At 44.0% G+C, this 20255-nt stretch overlaps 1 protein-coding gene across 5 annotated transcripts in view; it reads right to left on the bottom strand.

Annotated features, from left to right (window-relative positions):
* EEPD1 (endonuclease/exonuclease/phosphatase family domain containing 1) overlaps positions 1-6905 on the bottom strand; it is a 125237-nt gene extending 118332 nt beyond the window's left edge. For 4 of the 5 annotated variants that reach the window (XR_009696681.1, XR_009696680.1, XM_061165374.1 and 1 more), the window contains exons 1-2: positions 6444-6905; positions 4954-6007 (exon numbers count right to left, since the gene is read on the bottom strand). Coding sequence is in view for 3 of the 5 variants with exons in the window: in XM_061165374.1 (XP_061021357.1) it covers positions 4954-5837 (884 nt within the window). In the remaining 2 variants the exon portion in view is untranslated. The remainder of the gene's footprint in view (positions 1-4953; positions 6008-6443) is intronic. The other variant, XM_061165375.1, reaches the window with a different exon arrangement.
* Between the last annotated feature and the right edge of the window lie 13350 nt (positions 6906-20255).

Here is a 20255-nt window from a genome sequence, read left to right on the forward strand (position 1 = left end):
ACAAGGATGTGAGAAAAAGGAACACTTGTGCACTGTTGGTGGGAATGTAAATTGGCATAGCCACTATGGAAAACAGTATGAAAGTTCCTCAAAAAAACTACAACTAGAACTACTATGTGATCCAGCAATTCCACTCCAGGGTACAGATCCAAAGAAAAAGATATATGTACCTGTATGTTCATTGGAGCGATGTTTACAATAACCAAGATATGGAAGCAACCTAAGTTCCCACTGATAAATGAATGGATAAAGATGTTGTATACACATATAGACGTGCACACATATAATGGAACTTTACTCAACCATAAAAAGAATGAAATTTTGCCATCTGCAACAACATGGATGGACTTGGAGGATATTATGCTAAGTGAAATAAGTCAGACAGAAAAAGACAAACACTATATGTGGAATATCCCTGGAGAAGGAAATGGCAGCCCACTCCAGTATTCTTGCCTGAAGAATCCCAAGGATAGAGGAGGCTGGCAGGCTACTGTCCATGGGGTCGCAAGAGTAGGACATGACTTAGCGACTAAACTACTACTACTATATGTGGAATTTAGAAAACAAAGCAAATTAACAAACATAGCTAAACACAGAGTCACAGATACAGAGAACAGTTGCCAGAGGGGAAGGAGGGTAGAAGAGAAATAAGTGAGGGAGATTAACAGGTAGAAACTTCAAATTACAAAAGAAGTGAGTCACAAGTACAGTGTTCAGTGTGGAGAATACAATCAATAATCATATAGTATCTTTGCACAGTGACAGATCACAACTAGACTTATCATGGTGATCATTTTGAAATATATAGAAATATTGAATCATTATGTGATACATCAGGAACTAACCTAGTGCTATAAGTCAAGTTTACTTCAAAAAAACAAACTCCTAGGAAGAGAGATCAGATTTGTGGTTACCAGAGGTGAGGCATAGAGGGAGGGGAAGTTGGATGAAGGTAGTCAAAAAGTACAAATTTCCAGTTAAAAGGTGAAAAAGTACTAGGGAGACAATGTATAACATGATTAACATAATTAGCACTTCTGCAAGTAATCCATGAAAGTTGTTAGGAGAGTAAATCCTAAGAGTTCTCATCACAAGGAAAAAAATTTTTTTTTCTATTTCTTTGATTTTGTACCTATATGAGATGACGGATTTTCACTAAACATATTGTGGTCATCATTGCATGACATCTGTAAGTCAAATCATTATGCTGTATACTTTAAACTTCTACAGTGCTATATGTCAACTATATCTCAATAAAACTGGAAGAGAAAAAAATAAACAGTCTTCATTTCATATGTGGGCTACCATCAATTTTGCAAGAGTATTTAGCAGAAGCATTCCTCTTTTAGTCTTGCTCCATAAATCCTGAAAACAAGGAAAAACATTGCCTAAGATTGACACTTGGCAAAGGAATCTGATGAAACCTGTCAGTTCTGTGCCACAGCATGACATCCTTAAAGGTTCCTGGTAATCGTGTGATTATTGAGCTTTCTGCTCTATCTCAGGCTGCATGTGCAAAACATGATTTCTTGTAGCTCACACACACTTGTCCACCAAGGCAGCAGCATCTCAGGGCCAGAAAAGACTCTATCCTGTTAGAGTCTCAGCAAGGCAAGTTTTAGTCTAAGAAAACACACACACACCCACAGAGAGGAAAACAAGAGCCAGCTATTCCCTCTGCAAAAAATGTGCCCAAGGGTTTGTGTTTCTCTCTGCGTATGTGTATGTTTTACATTAGCTACATTTATCATATGGAAAAACTGAGACATCGAGAAGTTAAGGAATTTCACCAATTTAACACATGAAAAGGTGGAGCTGGGGGTTTTATTTTTTCCTTTACAATGAATTTAATGTATGAAAATAGGACTAGTACACAATCTGGCAAATGCCCCTGGTTAGGCAGAGTGTGGAATGTCTGAAAAAGAGGCAGGATAAAAGTAAGGTGCTTATAAAACAGCACACTTGCAAAGAGCACAGGTCTAAAGTCAGAAGGTTCTGGGTCCTAGTTCCAGCTGACATGCTAATGAGCTGTGGGATAGAGGCAAGTCACTTAACCTTTTTGGTTTTAGTTTCCTTACTCAAAGATGGAGACTCAATAATAAAAGCATGCATTACCTACTTCCCAGAGTTACTGTGAAAATACAAAAGCACATTCAAAAGTCACATAACTCTTATAATATATGTATTATATATGTGTGTGTATATATATATGAAAGTGAAAGTGAAGTCGTTCAGTCGTGTCTGACTCTTTGCGACCCCATGGACTGTAGCCCACCAGGCTCCTCCATCCATGGAATTTTCTAGGCAAGAGTACTGGAGTGGGTTGCCATTTCCTTCTCCAGGGGATCTTCCCGACCCAGGGATCGAACCCGGTCTCCCTCATTGCGGGCAGACGCTTTACCGTCTGAGCCACCAAGGAATCCCATATATATATATATATATAAAGAGCATCCCAAAAATTACCTGCATTCATTCTTGCTCAAATTAAATTTCTTTCCTCTTGCTAATAAAAGGATCAACTGGAATGTGAGATAATTTTGTGAATCAGGATGAACACAGCTCCTGGAGAATGTGCACAGCTGTTTCGAGGACATGTGATCCACTCTGTCACAGCCAGGCATCTTTCAGTGCCCTAAACCAATGGACCCATTCCAGTTCTGCAGGGAGTCAGGCCCTAGGCCAATTACTTCAGGTTTACCAAACACTAACAAGGTGTTTAGAGTGCCCAGAACACTGAACACATCATGAATAGGCAAAAAGAAACACCAACCCACAGGACAACAGATGTGGCCAAGTGTGAGAAATATGATGGCGACATGGGTCACATTTAAAGTGGCTCCCAGATGCTCTCTTCTACACCCTTCTGGGTAAGCTCACCCTTTTGGGTAAGCTCTTCCTGAACTCTCACCTGAGGAAAGTAGTCAACTGTCTTCAGCAAATCATCACCCCTCTAGGAAATCTAAAGAAGAGACACCTGGACAAATCCCTCACTGGGCGTTACCACTGTCTCGGTGCTCCTGGTTGATGTGGTCCACACTGCAGACTGGAGCTCGCTCTGAAGTCAGCTGTTTCCTGCTCACTCTCCCATTTTCCACCCTTCACATTCATCTGTTCTAGAACCTGAGTAAGCCCTTCAAACTCTGTTCAGAAGGACCATCACATGGTTGAACAACTACAAGGATGATTGGAACCATCAAAGAAAATATACCTAGAAAGCGCTGCCTGGACTCACCGGACTTGTCAGAAAAGACACTTCAGGGAAAATGTTCACAGAGCAGCCCACAGGACTGGGGCTGGTGACTGCCAACACACAGTACAACAGGATGCAAACTTTATTGTGTATCAGAACCACCCAGAGGTTGCGGAAAACCCAAGGTTCGCATGGCAGTTGCTGATGCTGGTTTCCAGAGACCACACTTGAAAAATCTCTGTCATGGTAAGTGGGCAAGGGCTACCCAGTTGGTCATCCCCATGGGGGCAACTTCAGCTCCTGATTCATCCTCTTCCATCCCCAAACTAAGCCTTAAGAAAACTCATAATAGGAATTAAACAGTCAGCCCTCCTCCTCCCTTCTCCTTGCCCAGACGTACAGCCATGCAGCCACGGATGAAAAGAACAATTGTCCACTCATTCCCCACAAGTATCTCCCGGGTTGAGTCCTGTCCTCCCCTGTGTACTACATGATTTTGCAAAAGGAGTGAGTTATGATGCCAAATAGAGGATGTGGAGTTGCAGGAAGTGCATTCGGGTTCCCCAGGTCCCGTTCCCTGAGTGGCGCACGTTTCTAACACTCAGTGACGGAGCACGCCAGTGGAACAGTGCCAGGGAAATGCTCTGACCTGGTTCTCTCCTCATTCGTTTTTCCTGATGCTCTGCCACAATGCACTGTGATTTCCCGCTGAGAACTCACTTCATGTCACCAACAACCCAGTACAAAAAAACCAGTGCATGGTCCCAAGCACACTGCATCTCAAGGCAGGAATGGGCGTGGGGTAGGGGATGGGGGTGGTGTGGAATGGTGGCAGGGCCAATTCCCTTCAGAGCAGGATCAGAGGGGTTTTGCCCTGGAAGGGACTGTTAGAAATATTTCTTTCCTTCCCAAAGTTGATTGTGTTATATAATGCACTATTTCACTAACAGGGGGAGTTGCTGCTACAATAATATTGTTTTGTTTTAGGGAGTGTTAACGGAAGTTCCCACAGAGAGTCGCGTTGTGAATAAGGTAGACACTCAGTGATAAGAGAGCATCATACAACTCTCTTCTTCTATGGTTCAAATGTGGAAATCCGGCCAATGTTCACCATACAATCAGCTTGGCCTTTTCTGGCCCTCAGACAGGGGAGGTTTACATATATTTGGGGCTGTAACTGTGGGCCTAAAAACCACCTTCAGGCTAAATAAGGAAAAAGAATGAAGGGTGATTCATTTGCAACATTTTGGTAAATATATTTACATAGCGTGTGTGTTTGCAAATACCTGGTCTTTGCAAAGATTTTTCTGGACACAAATAAGCATATTTGGTAGAACAAATGTGACTTTGCGCCCCAAGAAAAAAAAACTCTGACTAGCTCTTTCACACATGCAGAAGGGCAACAGTTCCCAGGCTCTGAGAGCCTCATCTGGTGTAAACCCCATGAAGTCTTGGGAGTCAAACATTTTCCAAAGCAGTAACACTAATACAGTCTCCACTGACCCCAAATTTAGGAATTAATCTCAGATATACCATGTTCAAGACACAGACCTCAAGTCCAGAAAGCTCTATTTAGAAAATTCTGGAGCAGGAGAACTCAGCCACTCAGAATACTGCACCATATTGGCAGCGGCCTCAAGCCCACTAATTTAAAAATCTTACCTTCTCCCTACCCTCCCCCAAATCCATTTATTTGCATGCACAGATGAAGCCATGCAAGAGCTGCCTTCATACCCAATGCCCTTGCTGGTTCTTATCCTCACCTGTTTTCCAGGAGCGTCATGCACACCACCTCTCGCACCCCGGGGTTGTTGGCCTTCTCCACCGAACAGCCCTGCAAGTTCCAGGTGGCCAGCCTCAGCACAGGCCGCCCGTCCCTCGTGCCTCCAAAGGCCTCCACCGAGGGCCTCGTGGAGATGATCTGAGTCGGACCCCCAGGAGGAAGGTCCAGGTCTTCACTCTGCAAGCTTAGTGAGGTGGGACTGGGGTGGGGCTTGGCGGTGAAGGTCAGACCGCCGTTGGTGTGGGTGGACGGGGGCCTGGACCTCTCGGCAAACACCTGGTGCCGTATCCTGTCCAGGAAGGCGGCATTGATCCCGCCCATCCTCACCAGGTCCTCGACACTGCGGAAGGGCCCATGCTCACGGCGGTAGTCCACGATGCTGACGGCCATCTTCTCCGTGAGGCCCCGCACGCTCATGAGCTGAGCCGGGGTGGCTGTGTTGATGTTGACACGCGGGGTGAGAGGCACAGCGGCGGCGGTGGCCAGGTGGTGAGGCTGCTGCTCTGCCATCAAGTCCCTCCGCAGGGAGCTGGGGGAGTGCTGCGCCGAGCTGCCCTTGCTGCTCACGCAGATCTCAAACTTGACCTGCTCCAGCTTGGTGGCACCCACGCCACTGACAAGGGCCAGGTCCTCCACTTTCTTGAAGCCACCGATGTACTCGCGGTACTCCACAATGCTCCTTGCCACGGCGCGCGTCACCCCAGGCAGGGTCATCAGCTCCTCCTCCGTGGCGGTGTTGATGTTAAGTCTCTCCTGGTTGACCAGGATGTTGCTGAAGTTGCAGGCTGCGCTGAACTTGCGACTATGGGACAGGTCCGAGGGGTCCCGGGGGATGGAGCGGTGGCAGCCCAGGGTGCTCCCCATGGCTGGCCAGGATCAGGAGTCCAGGAAGCCTTTTGGCTAGGGAGGAAGCCCAGTAGACCTCACAGGCACAGAAGAAGGGAAGGTGCAGGATTCAGGGCATGAAATGGTTACCTAGACAAACATTAAATAACCATGCCCCAAGTGTCCAAAACTACCTTTCACTTGGCCACCTGGAAAACAAATAAACACAAATCGATTGAATGAGTTAATCAGTTTGCATTAGCACTCCCTACCTACAGCTGGGATTCTTAGCCAGGAGTCCATGGCTGATGTCTGTCCGTGAACGTCAGAAAACACACACAAGGGGGCTGTCCCATGAGGATTTTCCTCTAGTGAAGCCCAATTTTTATCACGTTAGGGTCAAAAAACGCTATAAGCAGCTTCTCCTGAAAGGAGACCTATCCCCGCCAGCCTACACCTCTCCTTGCCTCTCAACTCTCCCAGCACTGGGGCCATCTCCCCGCCTCCAGTCGCTCCCATTTAAACTCTCAGGCAAAAGGGAGTAGGCATCCTCACGCCCCCCGCTCCTGACACTCAGCACCACCAGCAACTTTGGAATTCCATCCTCACTAGTGCGGGCTCAGAGAAAGGGTTTATCATCTCTACCAGATTCGACGCCGTTCTTGGCGCCCCACCTCTCAGCTGCTCCTCCGGGGCGTCCTCCTTCCACCTGCGGCTCAGAAGCCTGAGCCCAGCCCGGGACAGCGCCGGCGCAGGTGCTGATCAGTGGCTGGCCGCGGGATCCCTCCCACGCCACCTCTGGCTGCGCGTCCCAGCTGTTTCTGCTGGAGAAAACTCTTGAGTGGCTCTCCCAGAACCGGCAGGAGCTGCAGGGCTTCGCAGAGGCGGCAGCGGCGGTAAAATCCGGCCGCTGCGGCTGCACCAAGTCTTGCAGCCGCACCAGGACTGGCGGCGCTGCCGCAGTTGCGTTGATCCAAACGAAAAGTCCTTCCCCCGACTCGGACGCGGGATCCGCAAGAATCGGGTCCAGAGCCCAGCACCAAAGGCACAGCCGCCGATCGCCGTCTGTGTCAAAGCCAAAGTCCCGGCCGCCAGGCCCGCGCCTCCTCCCGCACTACGGCCACACCTCCTCGCGAGCGCCAACCCCTCCCCCGGACTCCGAGGGCACGTGGGGGCGGGGCCGGAGCTCTAGGCCGGGACACCAGGGCTTCAAACCCGCGAGCGCGGGGCGGGCCCTGATGTTCAGGAGGCGGGGCCGCGGGGCGCGGGGGCGGGGCCAGGACGCGAGGTGGTGGAATGCAAGGCCCGAGTGTGAGAGGCGAGGCTACGCTGCGACAGGGCTGGCCCCAGCGCGAAGAGGTGGTGATGGGACCCTGAAAGCAGAAGCGGGGCTCGGGCGGAAGGGGGCGGGCCCCGCGAGCTTAGAGGCGGGACTTAGAGGCTGAAGAGGCGGGGTCGACGCCACAGCGGCGGGTCACCCACAGGCTGTCCTGCGGTCCGCTCCCCCTGAGCTCGGGTTGCTACCGGGGACCCAAGGCTGGCGGTACGGGATAGAGGATTTTTAGTCTCGCCCTAGCCGAGACTCTCCCGACAGCTTTTCGGTGGGCTGCAGCTAGGGGTGCGGCAAAGGCTACCGGGCCGTCAGCGCAAATTTAGTCCGTCTTTGGGGCGTGGGGACAGGGCGAAGACACTCCCTGTGTGGGAGGCACACCTACGGGTCGGGAGTCTAGCCTGCGTTCCGAGAACATTCGAGGGCTGAATGGGAACTTTTTGTCTTCCGCCGCCCTCTTTCGTCGTCCTCTTTTCTTCCTCTTGTGTATTACCTTTACCCTGCTTACGTACAACCCTAGCAACTCTATGCTACTAGGAGAGGGCGCGCACCGCCGGTTAGAGCTGTGTTCGCGCAGGTCACTTTCTGCGTTGCTCATTTGCACGTTTAGCGCTCTGAGTAAATATGGATATTTTCTGTAAGTATTAAATCTAGTTATTAAGGAGGAAGAACATGCCAGTTGGAAATGGAAGCTGGCTTCCCAAAATTCAGAAGGCAGTTTAAAAATTAAAGAGTCGGCTGTATTACAGCGGATACATGGAGCTAGAGTATTCAATTAAACAAACCGTGAGGTGATACCACTGAACACTTTGATCCTGGGTGTTCAGTGACCTCTGAAGTTTCATCCCCAATCAATGTGACCGATGTTTCTGTTTTAAATCCCCCAGGCTAGGTCAGCAAAAACCAACTCTCAGGGACGGCAGAGGTACTTCAGATGTGAAATGTGAGCCAACCAAGATTTGGCAAAATGCTATCGCCTTTCTGTGTATACTAGTTGGGACTCTTAATTGCAGATGACAGAAATCCAAGTCAAACTAGCTAGACAAAAAAAGGGCATTTCCTGGTTTTTGTGGGGGAAAGTTAGGGAATAGATCTTATCTATGTTCCTCATGACTGCATGCAGCCCAAAAGTCAACAGGATCTTGTTTGACCCCCTTTATCTCCTCTACTTGCTTCCTTGCCCTAGCACTGGGCTACCTTATGCCACTTCTTTCCTCCTGTAATCCTGTTGTGATAAAGAAAAAAGAAATTTAACCGGAAATATCTTAAGAGGAGGGAGAAATCTTTGTTGATCAGAATGCCTTAATGGGCCTTTGTGGCTGTGGATGGACAGCCTAGGGGCATTGCTAGTTGGGCTGGAACATTTTTATTGTTTAATCTAGAACACTTTGGAGGGTAAGAGGGAAACTATTAACTTCACTGGCACAGCAGACATAATTTGATTTTGTTTCCTATAAACAGAAGTGTATGTTCCACCTTTTAGAAATTAAGCCAGGGACTTTCCTGGTGGTCCAGTAGCTAAGACACTGTGCTCCCAGTGCAGGGGCCCTGGGTTTGATCTCTCCTTAGGGAACTAGATCCCACATGCTGAAACTAAGAATTCCCTTGCCACAACTAAGAGTTTGCAAGCCACAACTAAAGATTCTGCATGCCACAACTAAGACCTGTCACAGCCACATAAATAAAAGTACTAAAGAAGAAAGAAAAGAAATGAAGCCATAATGTAGCTAAACTACTGTGCATCGAAACAAGCAAAAATCACAACAGGATGGCTAAATTTTAAATGATTGACCATACCAAATGTTGATGGGAATGTGGAGCAATTGACGCTCGCATACATTGCTGGTGGCAGTGTGAGAAGAAGATACAACCATTTTGGAAATCAGTTTGGCAGTTTCTTAAAAAGCTCAACATACATCTAGCATGAAAAGTTAAATATCAGTTGCTCATGTCTGACTCTTTGAGACCCCATGGACTATAGCCTGCTAGGCTCCTCTGCCCGTGGGATTCTCCAGGCAAGAATACTAGAGTGGGTAGCCATTTCCTTCTCCAGAGGACCATCCCAACCCAGGGATCAAGCCTAGGTCTCCTGCATTGCAGGCAGATTCTTTAGCATCTGAACCACCAGGGAAAAACCCAACAATTCCATTCCTAAGTATTTACCAAGGAGAAATGAAAGCATAAACCCAGTCTTGCACATGAATTTTAATAGGAACTTTCTTATATAGCAAAAACCAAGAAACAATTTAAATCCACCAGTAGAGAATGGATAAACAAATTGTGGTATATCATCCATACAGTAGAATACTACTCAGTAATAAAGAAAAAACTATTAATATCCACAATATTGAAGAATCTCAAAACCATACTGAAAGAAAGCCATGCCCCCCCAAACCTAAATATTTTATGATTCCATGGAAAAATACAAACTAAATACAGAGAAAGCAGATCAGCAGTTTCTTGGGGATAGGATTTATAGGTTAAAAAAGGACACAAGGAAACTTTGGGGGATGCTAGAAATGTTTGGGGTTTCATGGTTGTATGTATTAGTATGTCAAAACTGATAAAATTGTACTCTTTAAATATGTGCAGTTTAGTGTGCTTCAGTCAGACCTCAACAAAGACTGGGAGGAAATCTTAAAAAAATAAAAAGGAGTGCTCTTTGAACTCAAAGGGAAAAAAGAAAGGATAGTATAATTTTAGGGAAGAGGGATATGTGACCCAGGGTGGAGAAGAGGAAGTTGAAGGCGAACAAGGGTCCAAGAAGGCGAGTCTGGAGCTAATAGAAGAGACCCGTAAACATCCCCAAGTTAGGATCGGGGACCCAGAAGGCCAGGTGTCATGAGACAGAATACAGATGCCTTGTTTTAAGCTTATAAATACTGAAGTGGTTGCCTCACAGCGAAGTATAACATATAGATGTGATCCTCAGGTCTTGTTTCTCCAGCAAGAAAAGCCAGTGTCATGGCTCCACATGTTGTCCCGTTTACAACTCATTGACCTTTGTCTCATTCTTAGGAAAGTTTCACCAGGCTTTGATTTCCTCCAGGAAAAGTGGTTTTTGTTTTTATTCAACTGGGTCATGAGAAAATTTTGGCAAGGGCCTATCTCTTGCCCAGTGGTTGATGAGTGTCTTGTGACACTTTATTGCTATAGCAATAAAGCAGGGTAGTTTTTTAAAATGATAATGTTTAAACAAAATGTTTCATATATATATATAGGCTGTACTGGGTCTTGGTTGCTTTGTGGGATTTTCTCTAGTTGTGGACAGCAGGGGTTACTCTCTAGTTGTGGAGCTCGGGCTTCTCGTTGTGGTGGCTTCTTTTGTGGAGCATGGGTTCTAGAGTACATGGATTTCAGTAGTTGCAGCTCCCAGGCTCAAGAGCACAGGCTCAATAGTTGTGGTGCACAGGCTTAGTTGCTCTGCAGCATGTGTGGTCTTCCTGGATCAGGGATCTAACCCATGTTTCCTGTGTTTACCCAGGGAAGCCCCCCAAATAAGCTTTTTTATTGCATTTATTTCTACTAAGCTGTTTCCCCTCCTCCACAAACACAGAAGACAGGATGGAGAAGAGCAGGGAAGAGGGGAAATGCCCAGGGTAACAGTCTAACCTCAGAAGTTCAGCCAGGCTCAGGGCACAGGCTGGCCTGGGGCTCCAGCCAGTGTCCTCTCCTCATCTCCTTAGTGCCCCATGGCAGTACTTTGAACTGCCAGTTATCTTGGATACTATGCTTTTGAAGGCCATAGCGATGGTGGATATCTCCTTATCTGAACTCCTGAGTGAAGACCGGACAGATTGCACGCCTGCATCCTCCACCACGCAAAGTCCTGTCCAGGAGGGGCCCTGTACCCACAGCAGCTCAGCTCCCACCCACAAATGTTTTCTTCCAGTATCTGATCTCCTGAACCACCTCTTTGAGCTCCATGGATCTTGTGATCGTCATGCTCCTTGTAAAGTGCAGGGAGCCCACTTGACCTCCCGATGTGCTTTCTGGTTTATATTACTGCCTGGACTACTTGAGGTTTCCTCTTGGCTCGGCTTTCAACTTCAAGCTGGTTCTTTCTGATTGACCTGAAACACAGGTGCAGATGAAGGCAAAGGGCTTTTACCTTCCCATTGGCCCCTGGCTGCTGCTGGGGGAGAGGCTGGGGCCACATTGTCAGGCAAACTCTGGTGGTCAGACCCTGTCTAAGCTGCCCAGTGTGGATGGAGTTTTCTTTGGAGGATACCCTCTGGGGAGTTTGGTTCCATCTGGGGGTTCTACCAGTGCTGCTGGTGATGTGTGGGTTCAGGGGGAGACCACAGAGCCACACCAACGGTGGTACTGGGGTGGTCTTCTCCAGCCAGGGAGGGGCTTGGCAGCACTTTGGCTGCTGCTGGGCTTCCATCGTAACTACTGATCCCTGCTGTCAGGCCACTGATGTTCATGTGCTGCTTCTCTGACTGTTCTCAGAGTAGGAATGAAGCTCTGCTGCTTTGGGTGAGCTATACTTTTCAGGATAGATAAGGAGGGCAGCTGTTGGTTAGATTAGTCAAAGGAGCCAGCTTCAGGGTAATGATACAGCCCTCCAGCTCAGATATCTTGTTGTCTAGGAACACATAGGTGACCATCACTTCAGTTCATCATACTTCTGGCCCATTTACAAGTCATGGATCCCTTCCCATGTGTAGCCCATGGACACCATCAGCTCAGTCTACCTGGGATCCTTGTAGTCAGGTAATGGCTCTATGTAAGGTATTGGTCCCTCCCATGGCCCATGTTGATCCATGAGTCCTTTATGATTTCTTCTCAAGAGCCTCCCTTGATGAGGTTGAGGATGATGGATTTTTTGAGCAGTTTTTCATACTCCATGGACATGTTGAAGGGAATATTATGTGTTCTGCTCAGTGCCCACCCCCATAATAAAGAAAAGGGTGAGAAAAAATAAAGAAAAATGAGGGAAATTGAAAAGAAGAAAAACGTGAGAAAAAAATGAAAAAAAGTAAAACACAATAAAGACAAAATAAAAGTGGGATGAAAATTTTTAAATTAGAAAAATTAAAAGGATAGAGAAAAATGAGAAAAAGGGGGCAAGGGGAATAGTAAGCAAAATAGACACAAAGCTAAAGAAGAAAAAATATAACTTTGATTAAAATTCTTCAGATGACCAAAAGCTAGCTTCCAGGGCTAGACTGACCAATAACCTTGGCCCAGCTAGGGACCTACATAGGTGTCTGGAATTCTATAACAATGGCTCCTTATGAGGTCAGAGCAAGAAATGAACCTATCACAGCTAGAGATAACAGAGTGATATTCTCTTTTCTGATTCAAGAATCATTTACTGCCTTTTTTTTTTTTAAGGTGCTTTTTGTTTATGTGGATTATAGCAATTGATGTTTACCTTCTTTGAAATTAAAACCTGTAGGGTGATTCAGTGCCCTTTTCCTTTTTAGTTTGAAAATCTATAATAATTTTTGACTTTTAAAAAGTTCATAATGTCTACACTTAAAATTTTAATTCTTTTTTTTCTTTAAACTCTGAATGACTGGTCTCAAAATGGTGCCACAACTCCACTAACATCATAATACTATACAGAAATGTTCCTTTGCATGAACTAATGCAATGTTTTTGTCTGATTTTGGTATTAGTGTAGTACTGGTCTCATAGAACAAGTTAAGAAAGTATTCCTTCTGCTTCTGTCTTTGGGAAGGAATCATTGAGAACTGGTATCATTTCTTCCACATTTGTTTGGCAGAATTCACTGGTGAACACATCTGGGCCTGGCGCTTTCTGTTTTGGAAGGTTATTGATTCAGTTTTCTTAATAGAAATAGACCTATTCAGATTGTCTATTGAGGAAACCTTCCCCCCTCCTCACCAAATCCTGTTTTTTAAGAGAATTAATCAAAACATTTCTATGACAATAAAGTAAACAGAAAGGATTGTAAACAAAAAATTTCCCATTGGCAATCCATTTTTCTGTTTGTAAATGTGCCAGTTTATCTGCCAAAGGGTCACTGCTGTTAGAAGAACCTATTTCTCTGTTGAGATACATGGAAGAAACAGCTCTCATTCTTGTAAGCAAGGCTGCGTCTGTTTTGGTTTTACTAAATGGCTTAGCCTGAGCCCCCACAACTGAACTCAAGAGCAGTTATAAACAGGCACCTCAATTTACACCTTCTAGGGAACCCAGAAGTGTTATTTTTCCTTCCTTCAGTGGACTTGGCCTTCTTCCAGGAAAGTGGATTGAAAGGCATGAAAGAAATTTTGACAGTACCAGTTTGGATTTCTTTGTATCAAATTCCTCCTTACAAAACTCATCTTCAGAGTTTATCAATGAATTTAGTAAAGTTGCAGGATATAAAATTAACACAGAAATCTGTTGCATTCCTATACACTAACAATGAGAAAACAGAAAGAAATTAAGGAAACAATTCCATTCACCATTGCAATGAAATGAATAAAGTACTTAGGAATATATCTACCTAGGGAAACAAAAGACCTATTTATAGAAAACTATAAAACACTGGTGAAAGAAATCAAAGAGGACACAAATAGATGGAGAAATATACCATGTTCATGGATTGGAAAAAATCAATATAGTGAAAATGAGTATACTATCCAAAGCAATCTATAGATTCAATGCAATCCCTATCAAGCTGCCAACAGTATTTTTCACAGAACTAGAACAAACAATTTCACAATTTGTATGGAAATACAAAAAACCTTGAATCGCCAAAGCAATCTTGAGAAAGAAGACTGGAACTGGAGGAATCAAGCTGCCTGACTTCAGGCTCTACTACAAAGCCACAGTCATCAAGACAGTTTGGTACTGGCACAAAGACAGAAATATAGATCAATGGAACAAAATAGAAAGCCCAGAGATAAATCCACGCACCTATGGACACCTTATCTTCAACAAAGGAGGCAAGAATATACAATGGAGAGAAGACAATCTCTTTAACAAGTGGTGCTGGGAAAACTGGTCAACCACTTGTAAAAGAATGAAACTAAAACACTTTCTAACACCATACACAAAAGTAAATTCAAAATGGATTAAAGATCTAAACGTAAGACCAGAGACTATAAAACTCCTAGAGGAAAACATAGGCAAAACAGGATTCTCTATGACCCACCTCCCAGAATATTGGAAATAAAAGCAGAAATAAACAAATGGGACCTAATTAAACTTAAAAACTTTTGCACAACAAAGGAAACTATAAGCAAGGTGAAAAAGCCCCCTTCAGAATGGAGAAAATAATAGCAAATGAAGCAACTGACAAAGAATTAATCTCAAAAATATACAAGCAACTCCTGTAGTTCAATTCCAGAAAAATAAACGACCCAATCAAAAAATGGGCCAAAGAACTAAACAGACATTTCTCCAAAGAAGACATACAGATGGCTAAAAAACACATGAAAAGATGCTCAACATCACTCATTATCAGAGAAATGCAAATCAAAACCACAATAAGGTGCCATTTCACACCAGTCAGGATGGCTGCTATCCAAAAGTCTACAAGCAATCAATGCTGGAGAAGGTGTGGAGAAAAGGGAACCCTTTTACACTGTTGGTGGGAATGCAAACTAGTACAGCCACTATGGAGAACAGTGTGGAGATTCCTTTAAAAAACTGGAAATAGAACTGCCACATGACCCAGCAATCCCACTACTGGGAATACACACCGAAGAAACCAGAATTGAAAGAGACACGTGTACCCCAATGTTCATCACAGCACTGTTTATAATAGCCAGGACATGGAAGCAACCTAGATGTCCATCAGCAGACGAATGGCTAAGAAAGCTGTGGTACATATACACAATGGAATATTACTCAGCCATTAAAAAGAATACATTTGAATCAATTCTAATGAGGTGGATGAAACTGGAGCCCATCATACAGAGTGAAGTAAGCCAGAAAGAAAAACACCAATACAGTATACTAGCACATATATATGGAATTTAGAAAGATGGTAACAATAACCTTATATGCAAGACAGCGAAAGAAACATAGATGTATAGAACAGTCTTTTGGACTCTGTGGGAGAGGGTGAGAGTGGGATGATTTGGGAGAATGGCATTGAAACATGTATATTATCATATGTGAAACGAATCACCAGTCCAGGTTTGATGCATGAGACAGGGTGCTCGGGGCTAGTGCACTGGAATGACCCAGAGGAATGGGATGGGAAGGGAGGTGGGAGGGGGATACAGGATGGGGAACACATGTACACCTGTGGTGGAGTCATGTCAATGTATGGCAAAACCACTACAATATAGTAAAGTAATTAGCCTCCTATTAAAATAAATAAATTTATATTTAAAAAATAAAGTCTCAGAAAAGATTCTCAAAAAAAAAAAACACAACTCATCTTCTATTGACTCATAAATTGCTTCATTTCATGTCTGACAGTTGAAGGCTTTTGTCATTTCCCCCAACATCTTAAATGCCTCTCTTGAGTGGTATTTTATTTCTTATGGAGCATTTGGCTGGAGATTATTATAGCAAAGTCCCAACAGAACAAGGTGGCTTCATTTACAGTACCAGAATGGAGAACATTTACCATCAGAGGCTCTATGTTGCCTCTGGTGGTAGTGCCCAGAGTTATTATTACTACAGAATATAATATTCATTAATATTTAAAGGCAATGTGATTATCACCATCACACTTAGGAACTCTAGCTCCCATTTGCTTTATTCATTTCCTCTTAAAAGCAACATGTGCAGTTAGTTTCAGACTTCTGCTTTCTCACAGTATAGCTGATTCCTTATTGTTGATTAAATTGGAGGGTTTCTGAAACACACTTCTTGGTAAAGCTTAGCACTTTGATTTCTGGGTGCCTAATTAGGAGACTTTGCTTAGCTCAGAATGCTCCAGAAGCAGAGGAGGGATCAGGCAATGCCCTTGGGCCCCGCACTTCTGTGAGTGGGGTGAGGAGCCTCCTTCGAGCAGCCCATGGGCCAGGGGAGGAAGTTCCTCTGGCTGCAGTTAGGGGAAACAGCTCTCATACATACACAGGCAACAGGTGGACCTCCTCTGCTCTGCCTCCCATTTTAGGCTCACTTGGCAACATTGGTCCCAATGTCAACACCATGCCAAGTTCAACTTATGATGCACTTTTCTGGTTCTCACCTTCTCTCCCCTTTCACCATTGCCATTGCCATTCTTTTTAAGCTACATTTCTCCTAAATATTGGAAAAGTAAGGCCTGATAATCTGGTAGTCATAGTCCTAACCTCATAGTCCTACTTCCAGGAATGACTGCCTTAAGAAATAACCTTGAAGGATTTAAATAGCTTCCCCCAAAGTGTGATCCAGTGGTGGTAAGGAAGAGACAGTTAAGAAGACACAGAGCTAAAAACAATTGAACCTCTCAATGGGGAATCTCTCCCTTTTCATTTATCTGGCCATCACTAAGGGGAAAGTCTCAGGTCAGGGCTGCTGTGACCATAACATGTTCTCAGATCTGGTAATCTCTTTCCATATCCAATCAGTGATCTCATCAAATCAGTGATCTCATCCAATCAGTGATCTCAGGTCCAGAATCTTGACAGGCAACAGTATTAAGGTAAAATTTAATTATATTGTTTTCCTTTGGGGGTTTGATGTAGCTGTCCCATATACAGTCATATATCTCCAGGTCCAGATGGTGCTCAGATATGGCAAAAAAAAAAACCCGAAATGTATTCAAGAAAGACTGCAGTATAAATACCATGTTTTATAGGCAGTGGTTCTTCCCTTGGCGCCACATGGGAACGCCAGGGGCACTTGTGAAAATCTCAATACACAGGCTCCTCTCCCCCAGACAAATTCCATTAGAAGCTCTGGGTATTTGTTAAACCTCCAGATGACTCTGATTCATAGCTTGAGAACAAGTGTTTTAAACTAATCTTAGATTAGAGTATAAATGAGATAGAGACCGTTTAAATTTAATGTGATGATTAATATGATTGTTTAAATTGACCATCTTGATGTTTATATTCTCTTTGTTCCACTTAATACTTTTTCCCTCTCTTTCTGCCTACTTTTGGATTGATTACTTTTTTGTAACAGTTTTTTTTTTTTTGAGATACAATTCACCAATTTAAAAAGTATGTAATTCAGTGATTACTAGTATATACACAGAATTGTGTGGCCATCACCATATTTATAGAACATCACTCCAAAAAGAAACCTCATACCTTTAGCTATCACCCCCAAATCCTCCCATTCCTACCCTGCCCCCAGCCCTAAGCAAATACGAATCTACTTTCTGCCTTTTTAGATTTGCCTAATCTGGACATTTTATACAAATGGAATCATATAACATGGGCCTATTGTGACTGGTTTCTTTCACTTAGTAGAATGTCTTCACAGTTCACCCATGTTGCAGTACGTATCCATACTTCATTCCTTTTTATAAATGAATTTCACTGTATGGATATACCACATTTGTTTATCCATTCATCAGTTAATGGACATTTCATGAATAACACTGCCACAACTATTCATGTTTTGTGTGGACATATGTTTCATTTCTCCTGTGTATATTCCTAGGAGTAGAATTGCTCGGTCATATGATAATTCCCAGTCCTAAAGGAAATCAACCCTGAATATTCACTGAAAGGACTGATGCTGAGCCTGAAGCTCCAATACTTTGGCCACCTAATGCGAAGAGCCAACTCGTTGGAAAAGACCCTGATGCTGGGAAAGATTAAGGGCAGGAGGAGAAAGAGGTGACAGAGGATGAGATGGTTGGATGGCATCACCAACTCAGTAGACATGAGTTTGAGCAAACTCCAGGAGATAGTGAAGGACCGGGAAGCCTGGATGCTGCAGCTCATGCATTTGCAAAGAGTTGGACATGACTTAGTGACTGAAAAACAACAGCAAATGACAACTCTGTATTTGAATTGCTGCCAGTCTGTTACAAAGTGACTGCCCCATTTTACATTCCTACTAGCAGTATATGAGGTTTCTAAATTCTCCACATTTTCTCCAAAATTTGTTCATATCTGTCTTTACATTTATAGTCATCCTAGTTGGTATAAAGCAGTATCTCACTATGGTGTTGATTTGCATTTCCCTGACAACTAATAAGGTTGAGCATCTTTTCAAGTGCTTACTGGCCATTTGTTTATCTTCTTTGGTGAACTGTTCCATTTTATCTCCTTTGTGACTCATTAGATATAAATCTTTGAATCATTATTTTAGTGGTTGTCTTAGGGTTTATATTATAGTGTATATCTTTAATTTATCACTGTCTTCATGTGATATCATACCACTTCACATATATTCAAAAATTGTACACAAGTACACTTCCATTTTTTTACCCCCAACTTTTGTGCTATTGTTGTTACATCTCTGGTTAGAATAGATGCTCTCTTCTTTGTAGAATGCTGGTGCTCTGTGACCCTGAGGGAATAAGATTTGTCATGGGAAACTAATGGGTAGCAAATGGGTTCATTTTTTAGCGTTTATATTGTTCCTCAAGGGCAGGCCAGGTTCAGCTGTCAGAGTCACCAGACAGAACACCAAGAAGGGCCTGGATTGAAAGGCAGGGAAGAGAAGAGGAGATCTTAGAGTGGTAGAAACCTTTTGAAATCTTTGAGGCACCTTCAACGGGTTCCTTATTCTCCTGAGGACCTCCCTGGCTGCATTCCTCAGCATTCACACTGCTGGGTTCATGACTAATAAGTTTGTCTGTTGCAATGATTACATATGAGTCAGGGCAGGGCAACAGAGAGTCATGGCTTTGTAACAGAGAAACTTGGATTCAAATACCAACTTTACCACTTATGATACGTAACCCAGGGATAGGATCTTAACTCTTATGAGCCTCAGTTTCTTCACCTATAAATTTGGAATAAAGATTCATACCTCCTAATGTTGCTAAAAGGATTAAATGAGGTGGTACAGGAAAAGAGGCCTGTACCTCACATGTGTCACAACATATGTGACATAACAAGCACACCACTAATATTTTTATCCCTTCTATATGACTCATTACCTGCATTAGACAATTGTATTTTTCCCATTCCTTATGTTTCTTGGGAATTCATAATTCAGGGACAACACTGAGTTTGAGAGCCTTTTTCCTATTCCTACCCTGAAAATTCTAAGGAGTTCACATACTTTTATGAGATTGTCACAAACTCTACTTTTCAACATGTAGACCTACCATTTATTGGACTGACACAATGCCAGGCATGTACTGGGCAACTTGCCTGCCTTATTTTCAAAGATTATTGTCAACCCCATATGATGGACAGGGTTTCTCCACCTCCCAACTATTGACATTTGAAGCCAGATAATTCTTGGCTGTGGGGGCTGTCCTGTGTGTTGCAGAATGTTTAGCAGCATCCCTGGCCTCTCTAGATGCCAGCAACATTCCTCAACTGTGACAATCAAAAATATCTGCAGGTATTTCCACATAGCTCCCAAGGGGCAAAATCTTCCTCAGATGAGAACCATTGGTATCAATCCCATCTCCCTGTGAGGAAGCCACAGTTCAGAGTAGTAGAGAGCTATGCTCAGAGTCATGCAGGTACCAACTGGTGGACACAGGGTTCCAGAGCCTAGCTGGCTCCTAAGCCCCGCATTACATTGACTTGAGATATACCCTCATCTGCAAAAATGGTCTCAAGTACTCTGGACATACTTGGCCCTAAATGCTACCTTTCATGCTGAAGGTGCCTAGACTCCGGATTCTCCCCTCTCAAAACCAAAACCAGGCCCCAAAGAAGAGATAAGATAGTCATTGTTTACCGGTAGGGCTCAGAGGGACAAGTGCAACATACCAAATGCAGCTGGCACCCAAACATGCTTTTTTCCTTTGGCTGCACCACACAGCTTACAGGGTCTCAGTTTCTTGACCAGGGTTTGAACTCAGGCTACCGCAGTGAAAACCTGGAGTCCTAATAACTAGGCCACCAGGGAATTTCCTAAACATGCTTATTGTTTGGACTTCCCTGGTGATCCAGTGGCTAAGACTCCATGCTCCCAATGCAGGGGGTCCAGATTCTATTCCTGGTCAGGGAAGTAGATTCCCCAAGCCACAATGAAGAGTCAACACAGTCAAATAAATAAATAAAATTTTAAAATATTTTTTTTAAAGGCAACACAACTTTCACAAAAGACCAAAGCATGCTTTTTCTTAAAATGAG

The sequence above is a fragment of the Dama dama genome, chromosome 18 (assembly GCF_033118175.1).
Source record: "Dama dama isolate Ldn47 chromosome 18, ASM3311817v1, whole genome shotgun sequence".
NCBI lineage: Eukaryota > Metazoa > Chordata > Mammalia > Artiodactyla > Cervidae > Dama > Dama dama.